Source organism: Anthonomus grandis, chromosome 10 (assembly GCF_022605725.1).
Source record: "Anthonomus grandis grandis chromosome 10, icAntGran1.3, whole genome shotgun sequence".
NCBI lineage: Eukaryota > Metazoa > Arthropoda > Insecta > Coleoptera > Curculionidae > Anthonomus > Anthonomus grandis.
This window is the reverse complement of record NC_065555.1, coordinates 8,887,233-8,909,121: the sequence shown is the minus strand read 5'-3', so window position 1 is coordinate 8,909,121 and position 21,889 is coordinate 8,887,233. Positions and strand designations below refer to the sequence as shown.

The following is a 21,889-nucleotide window of genomic DNA, read 5'->3' as shown; positions in this document are numbered from 1 at the left end:
GGTGCCATCTAAAATTTATGCGCCAAAACATAAATTATGGTCACTTGATTTTAAGGCAAATTATTCACATAAATATGAATTAAAAAGAAGGAAGAACTAGTATTTTAACAATTAGTCAAGTCATCAAGTTTTTTTTGTGTTTTTTTATTATTTTGATCTGAAGTGATTTATTAAAAATTAAGTCGGTTTTAGTAGATTAGATTCTATCTATATAGCCCAACATCACATCTATAATGATAGATGTCGACTTTGTCAAATCTCCGCGAGCTTATTTCTTATTGTGCTTGTACTTATCTTAATCTATAAGACAGTACTTTGAAATATCTCAAACATACTCCTTCAGGTAATTTGTAAAAGATTATACATATTGGAAGAAGAGAAAAAGTCGTAAAATCTCTACTGATCAAAATAAATTAATTGAGAAATTGATAGCTGTATATTTTACTGGGGCTTGGCCATCATAACGGATTTGCCTGTAGGCTTTGAGAATAACCAAGATCCTTTCCGTCGATGACATCTGAATGAAATTACTTAGGATTGTATCAACAATACCGCTGGTTGGTATCAGAATAAATGGTAAGGATCAAGATCGAGTCTTTTCTTGGCATTAAAGTAGATCGTCAAAGATTTATTACTATATCTAATATGAATGACAAACACCAGGTACAGTTTAACTTTTAATAGATCTATGTTAGACTTTTGGAGCAATAGGAAGCAACAAAATAACTCATGAGGCAAAATATTCTACTGAGGCAAAAACAGGCTTCTTAAAATCCTAAATTGATTTTATCTGTATAAATGAAATCTTCAAAAATCAATATAAAAGGCATTACTAAATTAATTATAAAGAAGAACGATGTGACAGGAAAATGAAGTTTGGTAATTTTTATTGAACAGAAAAAATATGTTTTTTATAAACGATTGTCTTATTTCTTGATATTTTAAATTTTATCAACTAGTAAAAATAAAATTTTACTTTTTTCCAAAACAAGTCACTGCTCAAAAAAAATATAAATTTAGTGCTTGAGAATTTGTATGTGTGGAAAGGTAACACGAAATATCTAAGCTAATATCAAAACCTTAAATCAGCAACCATATAATATGTATATTAGCTGATTCAGGATAACAGGTTTAACAAATGTAAACTGACATCGACGTGACGAATGCGAAACTAGCTCGGTTATGAAAAGGTATAAAAAGGATTAATATTAAATATCTAAGTTTGGGGAAGGATATCACAAATCATTTTTTTTGCTTATTTTAGTTATATTTTGATGAATATCGCGATAATGCCTAGTTAAGGGCTATATCTACTTCCTATAAATATCTGCGGACATCTTATATTAACTAGATATGAAAATTATTATAAATTAGGATGCTTTTTTACATATTATTTGAAACGTTATTGAATCTTAAAACTATCACAGCAAAATTAGTCAAAAGTCGTATAAAATAAGGCTGAATGTAATATAAACATAATAAAAAAGAAAACAAAATTACACCATTTTAAAATTACTAAATTTTTAAAAATACCAGTCACAGTGATATTTATTCATGTAATATCCTTTAGTGAAGTCACTTTAGATACACTTGTACATTTTCTAGGCGAGAATTGTAGATTTTCATCCTTCTACAGATGATTTTTATAACTTATCAGCTTTTTTTGCTAAACAAAAATCGAGTTCATCTAGATAGTGAATTCCATCATAAATACGCACAGCATATATCTAGACTATTTTAAGGCAAAATAATAACTTAATACTAAGAAATGCTAGAATTTACTAGTTCTTGCAAAACATTAATCTGGAATTTTTATAAAAAGAGAAGCTATTCACTATTACTTAACAGTAATTAAAATTTAACAACAACGAGCAAAGTAAGTCGAATTATTAATAGGTACAAAATTGACTAGATTAAAATTGTTTAGTAGGTTCTAAACAGAATTCTGCTACAGCATAGCAAAATTTTTTTATTGTATTGAAACATAAATGACCCTCACCAACATTTAAATGAAATTGGTTTTTGTTCTTTGGATGCATCTGCAAGATTATTAGAGTAATGCAGATTTTTCCGCAATCTGATAAGTTTTCTGTGGAAAGACTTTAAATTGATAGCTACTTAAACTATTAATTATTAAAACATATTCTTATATGAAAGTTTTAAACCTGCTGTAACCAGGGCTTTCATTTTTTTATGAGAAATATTTTATTCAAAATATATATTATCTTATCAAATTCCCTTGTAGACGGGTTTAAAGATAAATTAAAACTAAAAGATTACAAATATATTAAGCTATTATAAGCCATTTAATTTCAAATAAAGTTTTTGTTTCTTCACGAATATGTCAGCAGCTCTCGGACTATTAAAGTTTTAACTCTTACTCTTTTAGTCGACAATTGCACCGTTACGTAGATACGACGTACGACAATAAAAACAAAGTTGAAGCCATGAAGCGTTCAGTACTTTAATGTAATTGTATACTAGATCGTATCTTAGGTTTCTCTTTGAACCCACCAATTCATAGTGAAGAAAGTTGAAAAATATTTAAAAATCTTGGGAATCAGATGAAAGCCTTTCTCCCATAGAAATTAATTTTGCTTTATAAATCGTCAGTATGTAATTTTTCCTCCAAAAAGATGTAAATTATAAATAGTTGCTTTTTGTTAACTGAATTGCAATTTTTATAATATTTACCTTACGACAAAAAGATATGCGGATATTTTATGAACGTTTGTTTCACAAAAATGTGTTCATTATTATTTTGAGAAAAGTTCTATTCTATAAATATCATGATCATATGCTCTCCTTTTTTAAGTACTGTGTATATTTTCAGAATACATGTTTTGAGTTCTTGGGTCCGACAGCTAATAGAAATTCTCTTATCTCTGTGGAGCACTAAGTTTTGTACCTTTATGTCATTTTTCTATTACATTACAAGTAAGTAAAGAACATACCTTATCATATCTATGAAATTTCTACTATTATTGCAAATATTGTATATTTTTATAAATAATTTTTTCTTATAAAGTGTATTTGGTACAGACCCAATAATTTAAAAATAACTACTTTCAGTTTAAGGTAGGGTATCTATAATATTATAGGTATGTTAACTATATGATAGAAATGCTCTTTCTTATAATTGCATCTATGACACAAGAACATATATTATGTAATTAATCGCGTCTTGGGTTTTCTTAGTGTTCTAGCACAGGTGATGTAAATGCATAACGCCCATCTGTCCACTAAGCTCCGTATAGATGTCATATATTTACGTTTATATAATATTATTATAAGTCCCTTAGCTACAAGCGAAGAAACCACAAAGCGTTACTTCCTTTAGATATCTTGGCTCAATAAATTATAACTTTTTCCCAACGAAGATGTAGATTTCAATTCTCAATTATTGTACAGTTACCTTTTCATTATGTTTATTACTATGACTTAACATAAATAGTTTTAAAGATTGGTATTCCGCTTACAAATAGTCAAAAATTATTTATGCGGTGTATCTTCTGGTTTTGCTCTAAGATTATGTGTTTTAGTGAAGTTTTTATTAAGACCATTATTTTTAAGTGCTTCTTTGTTTTATGATCGCTGATGTATATTTATGAGTGACATACTATTTAATTTAAACTAAAAGGATTTGTGAGCCTTTAATTTACTAAATGTCCATTTTAACCTTCTGTTAGGATTTGGTTTAACGTTAGACAAAATATCTCATAAGTTATAGTATAAACTAAACGAGATAATAAACAGGTATAAAAAAGATATAAGACAATTTCCTTACCTAAAATTACTTCATTCTCTATCACGCTTTTTAATTAGGAATATATCCTGTGAAATATCTGTTTGGATGCCATTGTAGATCTGGATACAGTTACTTATGATTTTGTATTTTTTAATTTAGGAATCTACATTGAAACTGAGATCAAATAATTGGTAATTTATTAGAACCGAGTACAAAGCAATTACAATATAATGGACTACAATTTTTACACACCTATGGTAGAAGTTTTTAATTCAGTAACACCAGATATTAAAGGCAGTCTTCTAATGCTTTTTCATATTTACTTCAGAGACATTTTCAAATTCTAGGCGAAACATATAAACAGTTTTTATCTTTATTGACTGATTGTATGAGAGACTAAAAAAGAAAAAAAAGGAAAATACGTCAGAGACTATAACTAATTCTGACTTAGACTGAGATACACCTGACTGACCTGACACACACGTACTGAAGTAATTTATTGCTAAATAATATATGACAACTTTTTTAATTAATGAGTCTGAGATGTTGGGATCTTGGTTAAGCATAGTCCTCCGACTGTTTGCACCAGCATTTATTATTTTATTGACTCAGTCAATCCCTTGCCTCATGTTTTACCCAATACAAAACAATCATCGGGTATTTGAGCTAAGACAGTCATTTAACAAAAGCATGAATAGTCCTAAGAATGATCATCATTGACCGTATATATAAGAAATGAAGGCAAACATTTATGAGCTTCTACTGTTGTCAAACGCTCTCTTTTTGATGCTAATTTGTAATATTAGATTATTTGGAAGTTAGTTAAGTTGATGAATACGTCATGAACATTCTTCAAAGTTTCAGATGTTTTCAGAATAGAGATCTCATGTAGATGAAGGAGGCATGTTACTTACATTCAACGTAACATGGTTTCCATTAATCATTTAAAAGTTGCTCGATTATAATGGGACCCAAAGTCATGACTATTAATTGCCCATGTCCTGTACCTTTTTTTATCTTTCTTTTGTAATTTTAGTTTCCAGTATCTACTCTTTAAATCCAGTGTTGTTATTATAACAGATCGATCAACAGTGGACAGTATCATCAATTCCTGGTAGGAGGAAAGTTTTATAGCATAGTTTTGGTTAGCAGCCGATAGTTCATACAGAATTTCTCACATAAGACTCTAGAATAGTTTCCTCATCTGGTTTAGCTATTGGAATTCTTCAAAGTGCTTAATTTATCATAGCGTTGTTTCCATTATTATTTCGATGCAGCACCAGTTGATGCACTAAATTAGGATTTCTCTGGTTATTATCAAAGTTTTATTTAAAAAGAGGTCGTAATAAATGTATATGCTCATCGTGTTCAATTCATAGTCCTTTAGGTTTATCATTCCAACCAAAATAGTTCATTTCTTTTGCGTATAACATCAGTATAAAATAGTTTTTCTATCTATTCCTTCTTTAGTAGAATGGAAATCACAACGTCTGAATTAGCTGGTATAGTAAAATTCTCAGTAACTCTTTACGTAAATATCACTTTTTAAAGTTTTCCATGAACCAAAGCTTCTAAATGTTTTAATAGTAATTCCAAGCCATTCTTTGAGCAATCTATTGACAGAGATTGGTTATATAGTTATTATAACCACACATGTCATATTTCATAATCCTCTCGGAGAGCAAATTGCAATAATATTGTACAATATGGAGCTTACCATTTAACGTATCAAGGTGAGGTAAGTTGAAGATAAAGAGGAAATTGATAAAAGTCTGTCAAGTATAAAATTAAACTTCCCTCTGTGTAGACTGTCCCAAATTTAAGGGTGACCAATGGAATATCGGCAAAAGTAAAAGATATAAGGTCAGTTAAAGGATGGAAAGCTGCGTATTTCATGTTTTTTTAGACGCTACTTCAAGACGTAGAGTAGAATAAATGACAGATTATATTACCACTTTTGTTACTCTACATGCAAAAGATTTAAAATTGATCATAAAATATTTTGTCTTTCGGCGCCCAGTATCGACTTTTTTTTACGACAAATGTTGAGAGTAAACATTTGCTTATTTATAAACAGCTTCTACCCATCTCTCTCTCTTTCTCATGGACGTCGGAGAAAGTATCTGAAATAATTGTTTAATAATTTTTAAACTTATGTCTTCTCGATTCAAAAATTGGCTAGTAAGATTTTAATTAATTCACCCTTGGTATTGCCGTCTTAAATTAAATTTAGCATAAAATTCGAAAAACTTTCACTCTAAATTATTAGAAGAAATTTAAAATCTAGTTAAACCATTAATGAATCATTAGACTTATAAACTATTTTTTATAATTTACCATGTCTTCTATTTCTTTGCGTGCGTCCCGCGAGACCACGAAGATTTATCTTGCTCATTAAACGTTTTTTACACTATCGCGATTAATTACAAATTCTCCAAGTGTTGTAAACTAATATTAATTAAAAATGTTCTTTTAAAACTACTTGAGTTTAATTTCTTGTGAATTTCTCGGTTAATCGGTTATTTTCATGTGCGTGACATAAACACTAAGTCAACGCTATTATTATATTGTCATATCTAAGGACTTTTACTTTGCCTCAACAAAAATAATTAAACTTGATGCCATTCTCATGATCTGGGTCGCTTTTTCTGCTTTGTTTAATTTCGGTTAGTGGCACGTAAAATGTACGAACAGGATGGCTAATTTAATACCTTTAAAAACCAAGAAAGAACTCTCTTTATATTGTTTTTTTTTGCCTTTGTTTTATCTTTCACTTTCTTCCATAATTTTTACAATTACGATGTTTAATATTGTATACTTAATAATATGATATTTAGTTAACAGGTCTTCTAAATGATTCAACTTAACCTTATTTTCGTAAAAATCATTTTATCCATCAGAGAGGAGCCCATTTATGTCCAGTTAGTCGGCCGTCCAGGAACATTCCATTCTAGCCGTGACTTATTTGTTTAATAGACTCTCGATTTTATGCGAATATTATATTTGCCTACCGATTCTAGTTCAACATATAAATTTATTTGAAAACCGACTGTGAAAGAAGAAAAGATTTTTTTTTATAAAATAGTGGTTGCAATTTAAAGTAACTTAAAAATTATTTGAGTAGGACCCATGATCATTTCGAGCTTTTGCTTATTTTAGTTAAATCGCATACCTATTACCAAGAAGGATATAGCAATGTGAAAAACATCATTGTAGAAAAAAGAATGCTAGTGCAGTGTCTTTGATTTTTGTAAAAACAGTCATACTTATAGTAAATATTAAAAAAACTAATTTACAATTTGACTATTGTTTAGTTTCAATCATACGTGTGCAGTGAAAAAGAGCCGGTCTTTTTTTCTCGATTTGATACGTCAAGATTTGACAGCTAAGAAATTAGGGTCCAACATAATAAATCAAGTTTTAGTTTCTCAAGGGTATTACTAAAAATAGGTTTTGGCTATTACAAATATGATTTTTTAATCAAGCAAACACTAACTTAACTGCATAGAAATGGTCGCAAGCACCGCATATGGAGGCACAATAATTTTCTCAATGTAGCTTCAACCACTTGCGGGAATTGCACATTTAGCCTTATTTTTTTAAATAGAAGATCGTAATTGTATTAGAAATAAACGTCCATCATCACTATATCACATATCGTGATACATGTTTTGAAACAGATTTAATTATAAAGAATAAACGGCAGATATACTCCGTCAAACATAAATATAATGAAAGAATATATATCTGAATCTATTCTTATTGGAAAAATAATGAAAATATAAAATGTGTTTTATTAAAATTTTCAATAATTTTGGAAGCATGTAGAGTTGAAGGCAACAAAGCTGGCGAATCTTAACGATTACTTTAAATAAAAGGTCATCAAAGGTATATATTGTTCTATATCTCTGATAAAAATTATTTTTAATTTTTTTTCTGAATTATTACGTTCATGCAGATGTGTATCAGAAACACCTCTCCAGCCAAATCAAAAATATATAATTTTAATAATATATAAACTTTTATTCAGCCATCATTATCATCAATCAGCCCATATTCGTCATCATCATCGGAAATCATCGGACTACCTATTTGGTGGTCCTCCTCTGTTTCTATATTCATCTTGTCTAGGCTTCCACTCTATGACCCTACCGATCCATATGTTGTCTGACATTCTTTTAATATACCCCGCTCAATTCCATTTAAAAATTACTATTCTTTCTACTGCATCAATCACTCTGGTTCTTCTACGTAGTTCAGCGTTTGTAATGTAATCTTTGAAGGAAAATCCTAGCATTGACCTTTTCATTTCACGCTGTGCCACTTTAATTTCTTGTACAGTTTCTTTTGTTAATGTCAATTTCTTGATGTAAGTACTCAAATACGGCTCAAGTTAATCCTATTCGACTAAGCGATTCGCAAGTTTGATTTTCTCTGTTTGTACCGAATACTGTTGGATCGGCATTGTAAAAATATTGAAGTCTTTGAAATTTGGTTTATTGTTGCATACTCGGGTTTTTCTGGACTGATAGAGTAGTAAATGCTAATGTCTTCCTGTGACCGAGATCTTAAATACAGTAAAGCTATGAAAACTGGAATACTTCGAAAAGTTTTGAGGGGTGAAAGAATGGAGGTACGAAGACGGACATTATGACTTAAGAACTTGAGAGAGTGATATGGAAGAAGTACTATATCCTTATTTCCTGAATGGATCTCCAAAATACATATAGACAGAATGATCTTAAACCTCGGTAGGAGGTACCAGACGAAGAAGTTTATGTGGAATTCGTCGTCAAGATAATTCTATACAGTCGGTTTCTTTTTATTGGATGCCATCTATGTACGATACTCCTTCACTGAGTACAAGGTTAGTCATAAGCTGGGTTGGGTTGGGTTGGGTTTTTGTCATATTAGTTTTTAGTCCGACCTTATGGAAAGCAGCGTTTATCTATTTTAGCATGTCGTTGTGTGTGTCGAGGCGTTCTGATAAGCGAAGAAGTTTTTCGGCAATTATAGGGTTCTTAAATAATTTGCATATTATGGTATAGTATATAGGGTAGTACCAACGACTGTAATAAAATCTGTACATAAAAGAAAAAATTCTGCAGATTTGCAATTTTTCTACAAATGAATCAATGGGTTAACTCACTAGCCAATTATTTTGCAGCTTACATATTCATCATTTCAAGTGTAACTTGGCCTAAAGAGTTAAATTCACCAGGTATGTGTTTTTTTAAATTCTGTCTTATTAATGTTATTTTGATTTAATTATCGTAATTTCGTTTGTCTTTTTGTTCTTCCTCTGCTGGAATTGGATTTGCTCTATTAAGTGTTTTAAATAAATAAATAATTTTTCTTCTCGTTTTTCTTTAATTTCGGCTACGCATCGCTGAGCAATGGAATTGCAAATATTTTAATGATCCTGCTCTTTACAGGTAGGTTTGTGCGTAAAAAATTGTTTTTATTGAAATCGTTGATGTGAATAGATAGTTACTTCAACACTCTTCTTCTTTTTGTCGTATTCGATAAAAAAGACTTTATTTATTCCATTGCGGCAATATTAATTCAATTGCAATAACAAATGTTTTATGAGAACTAAGGCAGCGAAACTAGCTGTAATTGATCCATTACAACTAGTCAAGTAGCTAAGAATCCTAAATTTACTACCTACTTAATTTTTTAGATTTACAAAGATTCTCAGGTGATGCATATTCATACGACAATTAATCGCTTATAAAATACTAATAGTACAATTTTATCGATAGATTGTCTCTTCAAGGCATATCGCACAAAATTGTTACAAGACACCGAAATTAAATCAAAACTAGGATTCATGCTCTCAAAGGTGAGGCTGGTTTTCAGCGACATAAAATATATGCGGATAGCTTCCAAATCATGTTAAAGACTGTGCAACACTTAATAGTTTAGTGCACATTCTTTAACTTAATGTTATATACAGCCTTTTGTATAATGTAAATAATAATTTCTAAATATTTTTTTATTCGTATTAATTTGGTATTTGTAACCATTAATACAAATGTTTAGATAAATATAGATAAGAGAATATTTTTATTTAGGTGTTTGCATATATATTTTATAATCAAAATAACTATTTTTATTTTTAATAATTTATATTACTTTTATGACTTTCTGGGTTCTCTGTTTATTTCTATACCTTTTTATATAATAACTATTTTACCGTGTTTATTATTATACTAAAAAAATAATTATATTGTCATTAGGTACCGGAAAACCTTACGTCACATGAGCTTTAGCAAAAGAGATGAAAATGATAATAATAAGAACTACTCGAGGTCCATGACTAATCGGAGTTTTATAATACAAAAATTCATTAAACTCAACATGCTTTGAATAATTCTTTTTGAGTTTTGTTTTTTTCTAAACCTATTATTTATTAAAAAAATAAGACATATATTAATAATATATTTCAAACGTACGTACGAATTATATTTTTAACCTATTTTTTAACTACTACAATCTATATACTATTATAAAGTAAGCCAGTAAAAAGCCCTTAAAGTAAAATGTATATAAATAAAGATCCTTATACGTAAGCGATGATACTTAAAATAGGTTATGCCTCACATTTTGTCCCTTTGATGATATCGTCCACTTTAGCTTTCAAAATGCGATAGTTAATTTCATTTGGGTCTAATTGGCGAAAAAGGAATTGTGGCATTTTATCAGAAAGAATCCATAAGTTCCTCTCAGTGTCGATCTAAAAATAAAAGGATTTTAAATTGTATACTCTTGCAAAATTTATGCTACAACCAAAAGTATTCCACATAAATTAATTATTCTTGAATGGTATAATATAATATGGTACACCCTTTTTCAAATATCTTATTCTTTAATTATCTCTCATAATCAAATACAGTGGTGTTTCAGGTACTGGGTGTGATTTAAAAACAAATATTCTGAGTTATTTCTATGTAGCACTACTTGTAGTTGTATTGCCAAGCTATTGTATAAGCCATATGGTTGATAAGACATATCTAGATCTGAGATCCAAGAAACGAAGTGTGTAGTATAGAGAATATTTAAAAAACTACTTGATAGCATGAGACGTCACATTGCCTCTGTAATATTTACCATATTATGTTAAAACTTATGTTAGAAATTATTCTTTTAATTTTATATTTTAACATATTTAACGTTTGTGTTTTATATGGAATGACGTTATGGTGCCTTTAACATTTATGCGTTATATTGAAATTTTAAATAATTTCATTCATACATATACGAAGGAGTTTTATTTTTTTCCAGAATTACTTTTTTATTGTATTGTATTTTATTGTATTTTAAGTATGAGATAATTAAGTATTTATTGCAAAATTGAATTTTAAGATATCTAACTGATTTAATTTATATATTTAAGTTACCTTTATATCATTAGTAAAAACAAGCCGTTCGGAATCTTGGATAACTACCGGAACATTTTCGGGAGTTAACTCTCTTTCCGTGTTCCAACAGGCAATTCCATCCCTATTTAATTGGGTTAGAAATACGGTACTTGATTTCTCATCAAATACTGATGCAGACGTTTGCGACTTTTCTCCTTTGGTGCCTTCAAGCTAAAAGTAAATAAATTATTCAAATAAACTTCATGTACGTCATCAATCGTAACACATAAAAGCATCGCCGGATTTTACACATAATTCTGCGAGTAAAAAATATATTAACAATAGTGTCAATAGTTACTTTATTTAAATAAATATAAGTAATACATATTGTAACGATATTGGCAACGCCGCGAAGCTATTCTCCGTCATTCTAGAATGACACAAGCATGATGAGGCATGATGAGGCACACCACATGACATATTTGGAGATGCGTGGAAGGCTTGCGAATCCTCCGGAACCATGGTCTGCCGAGTATATAAGGAACTGCGTCGCCTCTGGGACAATTCAGTCAGTGGACAGTTCAGTTCGGAATATTGGCGCGACATTTAAATCAATCATAAAAGTAGTAAATAAATACGATGTAAATTAATATTACTAGTAGTTTTAAGTGATCGTGTTTGATAGTGAAAGTGTGTAAATAATTCAGTTGACTAGTTTTATGCATCGAATGTTATAATTCACACCTAACGAGCGATTAAAAACGCTACAATATTTATGTTACCAAAGTTTTCAATTTTCTATTGCAAGTCGAGAATTTAATGCTTTAGAAAACACTAGATTTACAGAGACAACCAAACTCTGATATTTACTTAAATGTCAAAACGCAAATAGACAAATGACGCGAACGCAAACCGGAATATCACTTGTACAACCGACCTTAAATTTGTGTAGTGGGTTGACCACGCTGAAAATGTCTGTGGTTCGCAAATAAATCGAGTTTATGCATCGAATTGATTTGGAGTCTATATAAAAATACTTATTAAAATGCCTTAAGCTTTTTATGTAATAATAACCCGTATGTAACTAACTATATGTATATTAGTATTATATGTTAAAAATCCTGTATATATTGTCAACGAACCAATGTCTTCATATTCAATACAGGAATCAATACAGGAACTAGATAGATTTTACTTTTTTATGTAATCGTGGATCAATATTCGGTTATGCTTGTAATGTTAACAAAATAATTAGCTTGTGAACTTTTTAAAATGATCGGAAAAAGGCAGTGACGTGTCACCCAATACAACCTAATCTAAATTAGAACTAAAGTGAAGAAAAATATCATATATAGCTTTAAAACGACTAGGATTCGATTGAGAAGTTGGATATTTATAGGTGTATTTATAAATTTCGCAGCCTCAATAACGTCGTAATTTATGTAATAATTTAAGGTTAAGTACGAGAATTATTACGCATAGACAAATTTTCCTTATTATGTTTTCATTGCATATAATATATACTGTATTTCATATTTAAGTCTAATATCTATCGCGGTCTCTATTTTTAGGTTCTCATATTATCTTTTCCAAAGTTAATAAATTAAAATAGCAAAGGAACAAGAAAAAACTTAAGGCTGGTTTATGGCATTAAGGCATGGCACTTCTGAATTAAGGGATTGCTAATGCTGCAAGTTCTCTCTACACTATTACCAATTATGTAACAAAACACAGCGACAAGGGTTCATATAATATGTCCCCGATGTTGCAATGATGGTACGAATACTTTAATCAAATTTTAAATTAAATTTAAGTCAGCCTATATTATCAGCCATTATGAATTGGATTAGAATCAATTTCAAACAAAAATAAGATTTTCTTGAGCCTGGAAATATATGAGCTTAACTTTAAAGTCAAGAAATTTTATTTTTTAGAGCTCTATTATTAAATGCCCTGTATGTCCTTGTATTATACATAAAATGATGAACTGAGTGATAGGCATTTATCCAGAAAAAGAAAATATTAAAAATATGTGCAATCATTGTTAAGAAATGGATGGTTAGTAATGGTAATGATTGTAAGTGTTTAAGCAACAAGAATATTTCACTAAATGTTGGCAAAAGAGAAGTAAAGAAAGTTAAATTATTTTATTTTTTACTTTTAGCAATTTTGTATTCACTTTTTATTATTTAACTTGACCGAATAGAAATTATTATAATAAACAAAATTAAATTATAGTCCTTCATATTTTACAGACATGCACAAGATACCATGAATGCGTCAAGACATGGGAGGTCTACCTTCTAGTCTGTAAAAGTCCAACATAATAAACTCCTGTTTTTATTACCTTATAGTGTGTGTTTTTATTACCTAATGACCTATCAGCAATTCATTTTTGATCCCATAGGCATTATTAAGTTTAGTATATTTAATTCTAGAGTCGTCCAAGTTGCGGAATTAAGTTGAAAGCGTTTGCGCAATATGAATGATTGAAAGATTTAATTGGCGATTCAATTCCTTTTTTGCCATTCAAGCTGGATAGGTCAAAAGTAATGAAGAAGACAAACCTATACCTATTCATACAACTAGTCTGTCTTGTCATCTATTTATTAATTAATAATTTCATTCTATTTTTAGGCGTTTTTTTTCTTCGATGATTTCGAGAGAGATATATGAGGTAATAAAGTGAAACGTCATAATCGGGGTCACTATGAGGAAAGGAGATGCTGCTACAGTAGATACTTTATAGAGGTAGGGAGTAAATATTTTTTAGTAATAAACAGTTGTATCAAACATTATCTAAGTACTTCTTCGTGCCAGGATTTTTGTTGTTTTTTAGTCGATTATCTGATATCTTAAGACAAACTAACTTTACCTTAAATTCATAGTAGATATGAGGATCGTTAACTAAAGTTTTATTTCTCAAAATTGCAGAATTAACGGAAAACTCGTTTAAACTAGCCAGTGGGTGAAAGTAGACAGTTCGGTACCTAAAAAATATCATATTAATAGATTAAACCTTATTAAGTGAATATAGACTGAATTTTTTAATTTAATAAATTAAATTTACCCATTTTCATCTGGTTTTCCAAGAGCCAATCCGAACACGCCATCCGTCCACTGAAAGTTTACCCCGCCTACGTTGAAGTCGCCATGAAGGGGGTCAAAGTGGAAGAAATTATGTTTTAATCTCCATGAATCATTTTCCTTAAGAGAGTATACTACAACTCCGTAACCACCGAGGTCTGGTATATAGGCATATGCGTTGTCACATTCGCCTTTTGGCACATCTACAATCTATAATATATTTTTATAAAAAAGGATGAAAAATTATATAGTTCAAAAAAAAAATGTGATGCTAGTTAGTATTCTTGTGTCATTAACAAGAAATCCGGGATCAAGATTGCAGTTTAATGAGCATTTTTTCCAGGTCATTACCAATCTTGTATTTGATTGTTCAACATTCTTTATTGCTTACGTTATTCAAATGATTTGCATAGTAGATCAATTTAGTTTTCTTAATTAAGCTTTTCTATATAGAATTATAGTTACAGAAATAATATTGCTTAACATTTGCATATTATACAGTTTCCTATTTTTTTAGCGGAAATGTTTAGAACACTTGTTAATCCTTTTTAAAGCTGTTTCGATTAACACCATTGTATGAAAATTAACAGTGGGATTTTGAACAATATCGTTCCAATCAGTTGATAAACACAATGAAATAAAATTAGTAAAATTAAAAATTTGTTACAGCGATTAAATATCCTATATAAATTACGAAAAACATAGTTCTTTTGAACTGGGATGTATTCTAGGTGCTTAGTAAAAATTAATTTGACGACGTACCTCGTTTGACTATAATTCCGTAATGAAAAGTAAGCAATAATTCATTTAAAGGTATTTTAGATTTCAAGTGTTTTATCTATTCCTAGTATTAGTTATATAGGTCATAAACACATAACAACCTTCAAATAATAATACATACGGCCGCTATAATTTTCTTTATATTATAAGATATTACAAGTTATGCTGTTATTATTAAAAATAAGTAGTTACTTATACAAAATAGTTTTCCCTGTTACATTAACTAAACCTTTTAATAATATTAATTATAAGTATGAACAAAAGATATTTGTGAAATATTTAAATGCTACTTTGTATTTTTAAAATATGGTTTTGTTCAAATAAGAACAATGTTTCTTATTTCTTAATACTATTTTACTTAGAAGGTCATTAATATGTATTTTTTGATTAAATTCATTTTTAATACGGTGTAGCAATAAACGGGAATCAAAAAATCAATGGGAAATAATGCAACGGAAAAATTAGCATAAACTAGCATACATCGTTATAAATACTGCAATAAATAAAAAGCTGCAAAACTTACAATATTGGCCAAAAATGAATCCTGTTTTAAATCCTCCTGCTTTAACAAATATTTTTTAATTAGTTTGTCAGTATTTAGGTCATAAATTAAAATAGCTGGGTTAGAATAAACTTTCGGCTCGCCCAATATATCTGCCAGAGCGGAGTCCATTACCCATAATCTATCACAGGCGTCTATAGAAATTCTGGAAAAAAGAGTTTATGGAAGTTAGAAATTAAGTTTTTTTTATTTATTGTTACCTAAATACTGATATTATATGGGTATCTTCTGTAGCTTTATCTCCTTTTGGTAGCAAATTTGCTTTCCAATGCGGATAAGGAATTATTGATGCACTTTTATTAATGGGTTCATCCAGAGGAAGATATCCTAAAGTCGCAGCTACTCCACTTTTCCACCTGAAATTCATTTAAATTAAACTTATTTTATTGACTCAATTACAATAAGAATTATAAGATAGAGCTTGAATATAATTGTTTCTTTAAGCTTCAGAATTTCAGTTATTTTAATTATTATCATTAAAAGGCATTGGAGGTAAAGGTTCTATGGTCATTATGATAAGTTATTTTGTTAGTGTCATTAACAGTTTATTGGAATATTAAAATTTACTTGTGGGGAAAACACTATTTTGTATTAATTAGTTACTATTCGAACCTATTTTTATAATGATTACACATGTCCTTAGCAAGTTATAAATTTCATACATAAAATTATCTGTTTCTTTTCAGGCTTTTAGAAGTTTTTTATTTTGTAAAATTCCTCGTGAAAATAAAAAGGTCGTAAACAGACTAACCTAAAATAAATATTCTGAACAAAAATATTTATTTTATTGTCTACAGTATTATAAACATAAATAAAAAACATATTCAACTTAATTAATTCCGTTAGATTTGAATTAAAGTTTTCGGCATTGTAACTTAGTTATGTTACATAAAGTTACACCAAACAAATACACCCAAAATTCGAAAAAGTTGAATCAGTTTCTGTCTTTATCATGAATTTGATTCTGGGTTTTGGAATTTGAAGTTGTTCCTTTTCCTATATGATTTTTCATGATATTTAAATATTTCTCCTATGGGCACATTATTATACAGACTCCACATAACAGCTAACAAATTATTTAAAAGAATATAGTTTATACAAATAATACAATGAGGTTTGGTTTTAGTTTACACTTGATAAAGGTTGGAGATACCAACCTTAGAATATCGATAGATATTATGAATCTAACTTATGAGTTTTGATTTACATCAAATATTAATGAGAATAGACATGGAAACATTTGTTTCTAGGCTTTAGAAGTGTGAGTAACTTTTGGATATGCAACTTTTATATACTAAGATATCTTATATAATTATATATTGCTAATTATATAAAACTAGTGGCTCATTTCTCGTTATGATCAATGAATTTAGAATGTTCTATTCTATAATGAAAATATTGCTAGTTGGATTTCTAAAGTCTTCAGGAGGGATATTTTTTATTATAATATTTATGGTTTTGAGATTTTAATTTTCCATTCTCCTAACATGTGCAATATGCAATATTGCTCAAAATAGTTCCCACACTCTTTTAGTCACTGGTTTCTTATCATTATCACCGTTTAAGCTATAGTTAAATATTTCTGTAATAATTGAATATATAATTGAATATATAACTTTTACATTTATACTATATAGTAAAAATAAATAAAATAGATTAAAAAATAGTAAAAAAAAATATTTAATTAAATATTAGTGAAAATGTTCACAGTTTATAAATGTTACATGTCGAATTATTAATTTCTACCATTATAGCAGAGAAAATGATGGCGTCAAGGATGGCGTTCTCATGTAATAATGAAATCATGAACCGATAAATGTGCATCAATATTATTGAAAAAATAATGACCAAACTTGATAATGCTTGAAAATTTTGAAATCGAAAATGTCGTATACATACAAAAATACGTGAAAAAAGATAATGTAAGTAATTGAATGTGAACTTATAAAAATGAAAGAAACAAACTGAATAAATATTTCAGCAGGCCAGTATTTTTTTGATCATAGTAATAAAAATATGAAACCTAGAATTAGGATTCTTGGATATTTTATATTTAAGAAATTTGATAGTAGTCACAAATTACACCTACACTATTATAAATCACAATGCCTGATTAAAGAAATAGCTCACTCAATCCAACCATTTTATCGAACGGATATACAATATCTAAAATTGGTAAGTTGCAAAAAAAGTTAAAAAATACACTGATCCACTCTGAGGATCCGGTTCTAGTAGTGAAGTCTCTCGTTTCTCTCTGTGGCATATCACAGCATCCCATATTTTAGCAGGCGATTAACTCAAATAATCGTTACTTAGTTTAATATGATTACGTTTAAGTGTATAGCTAATTAAATAGTTTTACACCAATATATAAATTACATTCATATAGGTTATACTCATTCAATTTAAATACTCAAAATCCATGGGGTTTGTCTGCAGCCGCTTTTACTGGGCCAGATTAAATTGTTATCCATATGGTTAATCTGAGATCACTTTCTCGAGGTATTCTCGTTTTTGTCGATCTTTCTTTTCTGGGTTAGAGTAATTTGTTACCGTACATAGGAACAATAAAAATTATTCATCAGTACAAATAATAAAGAGTATATTCATCAGTATTCATTAAAAACACACCGAGGTCTATCTAAGTGGAGTATCGATACTCTAACAATAAAATATTAAATTTATCAAAAGACAAATTTAATGGATGGAATTAAGTGGTACCCATGGCTTCCATAGAAATTACATAAATAATCAGAATAAAAAGTAAAGCGAAAATGCATGACATTGAAAAATGTCGAATAAGTACGCCAATTTTTGCAAGGTTAAGCAACACATTGATTTTCAATAGTCATTAGATATTAATTACCGGGACTCACGGATATCTTTGTTTCTTTAGCGGAATATTACAAGCATATTTTTTTACCATTTTATAAAAGACTTTAAATCGGCCTAAAATTATTTACATGAGTACTTCTATATCAATATGTATATACATGATATATTAATGAATTAACATTATAAAAAAAGTAACAAAAAGAAACAATTTCTTAAGATAACGTCATCTAAACCTCGTGGTTCAAAGCTACCATAGATTGAACAATCTCTATATGCAAAGGCTGAATGCCATAATAAAAACAATACATCGAAACACGTATCGGCAATATACATAGATATTTATATATTATGCTTAACAATTTAATAAGAAATATTGGTTGTGATGTAATAAATAGGCCAAAGTTGGAAGGACCAAGTAAAATTACTTCGCGAATTTATGTAAGGTTCTTTTTAGAACATCTTGCAGACAGAAACGAAATTTCGGGGCAACTTGGTAGTAATTTAAAAAATAAAACCATAATAAACTATCTACTTGATTGACTCATCATATCTTAAAATTCGCTGTTAACAACTAGTTTTTATAAAAGAAGAATAAATATGTTAGCCATAATAACGTGCTGCCAATTGATTTAAGTACATTTTTACTATTTGGATATAATGGCAGAAAACATATAAGGAGACCGGTTGGCGACAAGTTAAAAAAGTGTTAACTTCAGGCAGTGTGAAGTTTAGAGATTCCTTCCTATGGAACTTTCTATGGGAATGTTTTTATACAATTCTATCATTTGTAGAAGAAAAATGCCACTGCGATAAATATTTCGACAGGACAATGATCATACATTTAAGATAGTAAAAGGTTGGTTCGCTGGACAGAACATAGCTCTACTTGAAGGGTTATCCCAACCAGTAATAATAATTTGTAAAGTGATCACAACCGACATTTTTGCGTTAACAATTTATTTATGTGAATTATTGCACCTAATAAGCATAACTATCAATTTGTATTTTAATATTATTAATTTTTTTATAACGTATCCCAAAGAAAAATTAATATTACACATGATACCGTTTAAAGCATAAATATATGTTATATATTAAATTAATTACACACATTCTGTAATATCATAGGTGTTATTTTAACTATTCCCATATATAAAGTTACGTAATTTCGTAGCCTTTAGCAGTGACATTGCGTTATTTGCAATTACTATCATTGAACTTAATAAGACCATATTTTCTTTGCTTAGGTCTGCTATATATGTATTTGTATAATTACTTGTTATAAAAATACATATATAGTAGTATTAGATCCAAGTAGCAGTTCCTTTACAAAAAATCCTAATCTAGAAATGATTTACTCTCTGCCTGGGGTTTAGCCAAACATATCTAATAAAGATTATAATTTTGAGTCTTCAGATTTGATAATTCAATTAAATAATCTCAGGTTTAGCGATATCTAAATAAAATAATAGTAAATGAATAATTCATATTTCATTTAATAATTAATGCTAAATGACTGTATAAAAAACGTTTATTACAATACATTATCAAATTGAATTATTTTAAACTAAGATGTCTTAATTAAAAAATCAATTACTATTTAAAAATTAAAAGAGAACATCACATTTTAAAATGTTTTTAAACGTAACCTTAATGTCCAAAAAAATGCTCAACTGTCTTAAATTTGAATATCATCATATATACATCAATTGCACAGGAGACCCCAAATTCGGTGCTGAATTCCCTAATCCCAAATTCGATGCCAAATTATTGGTAATGTGACGTCGGAAACTATATACGAGACCTAAGGCGCCCATGAGACTTTGAAATGTCGTCTGCTATATATTTAATGCTGAGGGTCACTAGATTAGTAATTATTTGCGAAATTTGAGGCCCAACAAAAATACCTTCACAGATATCCGGGAAAGGAATAAAAAGGAACTCTGCTTATTTCGTTTTATGGTCGTCAATGTTGTTATAAGGATTGATTTTCATAGTGTGAAATATGTTTTAAAATACACGCCTTCAAAGGCAAAATTAATTTTTGAGTATGGTTCAGAGTTATTAAGGGAAATTTTTCAGGAATATGGATATTGAAAATGTGAATAAAACTCAAAAAAAAATAGATTTAACTTACCAAAATATATCTACAAATAAATGGTATGTTTTTAAAAAATGGTTTAAATATTAAACGCTGAATTAAGAGGAACATCAACTGGAACACGACGAAAATATAAATATAAATGTAATGACAAATTACAAAGAACAATTAAAACAAGCACTACTAAAAGTAAGAATTTTCAAATGGTATCTGGATTGTATGGAATTTCATTTTTATCTTCTGGCAATTTTAAAGTAACTTTTTTATCTTTAGGGTATGTTAAAAGCATATTTTCAGGTAATAATTTCTGTTCCAAAACTAGAGTAACAAAAAGTAATTAAATTTAGTTATATATTATAATAGATTATTTAAAGTAATTTCTTGTTAATTTTGGAACTTTTTCATCTTGTTTATTGAGGATCCAAAGATAAATGAAACCTAAATTTAATATCGAGAACCTTTTTATATGGAAAAATTACATTAGTTTGTTTTCAAAACTAACTGCAAAGGCAATTTTTTACGAAGGTAGTTTAAAACCCAATTAACATCTATGTAATACTGGAGCAAATTGCCCTTTGTTTACTTCTAGTCCTATAATAAATAAAAACCGACTTTTACTTACCTCGGTACTGTAACAAATAATTTATTTCGCCACCGATCCAATCCCAATGGCAAATTATTTTCGGCAATGTAGTTGCCCTCGTTAATTGCTGATTGTTTGGCTTGATCATTGGGCCAAGCAAAAGTCAACTCTTTCCATTCGAAAACTTCCTCGGGTGTGGCTAAAGATGAAATACGTCCAAACACAAGAACAAATATAATTAGCATATAGAACATGATTAATAAATAAAAATTTAGTCTTATTTAGTCAAATTTTAAAATCAGTTTTAAAATTTTAATTAAAAAAAAATGAACCGTGTAATCAATGTACCGGTTTAGCATCGACTGATGAATTGACCATGATGGTATGAATAAAAATATCAGAAAAGAGAAAGGATTTTTTAATGTCGTTGCAAATGAAACATGAGGGTATTTTGTATTGGGCAAAAATTTTGTTGACTTAGATGTTTATTATTATTAAATATTTCAAACATGTCCATCTAGAATATTCAATTTTTCTTACATTTCTAATATTTTTTTGATCATGTACGAGTAGTAATGGCTACTTATGAAAGAATATTTTTTGGATTTTTAGGCCTGAATCGTACTTTACTAGATATTACCATATAATGTTTAATTTAATAAAGCATTTCCAAGAAAAAATTATAATTCAGTTATTAACGTCACTCAGGGCCGGTTTAAATATTAGGGGAACTATGCGGCCTATAGCAAAGAACCAAAAAAAACAAGGTTAGTCAAGGACAAGATTTGATAACTGGAAATATTAATTTTCACTTATTTTTATCTATGCA

At 28.9% G+C, this 21,889-nt stretch overlaps 1 protein-coding gene across 1 annotated transcript; it reads right to left on the bottom strand.

The window, feature by feature from the left end:
- Window positions 1–10,178: 10,178 nt before the first annotated feature.
- On the bottom strand, window positions 10,179–21,434 carry LOC126741471 (protein yellow). The gene is made up of 7 exons (XM_050447885.1): window positions 21,100–21,434; window positions 15,742–15,897; window positions 15,503–15,686; window positions 14,183–14,409; window positions 13,988–14,102; window positions 11,152–11,343; window positions 10,179–10,487 (listed from the first exon to the last, which is right to left on the bottom strand). Exons 1-7 carry the CDS (start codon window positions 21,312–21,314, stop codon window positions 10,344–10,346), a joined length of 1,233 nt encoding a protein of 410 aa, XP_050303842.1. The 5' UTR covers window positions 21,315–21,434; the 3' UTR covers window positions 10,179–10,343.
- Between the last annotated feature and the right edge of the window lie 455 nt (window positions 21,435–21,889).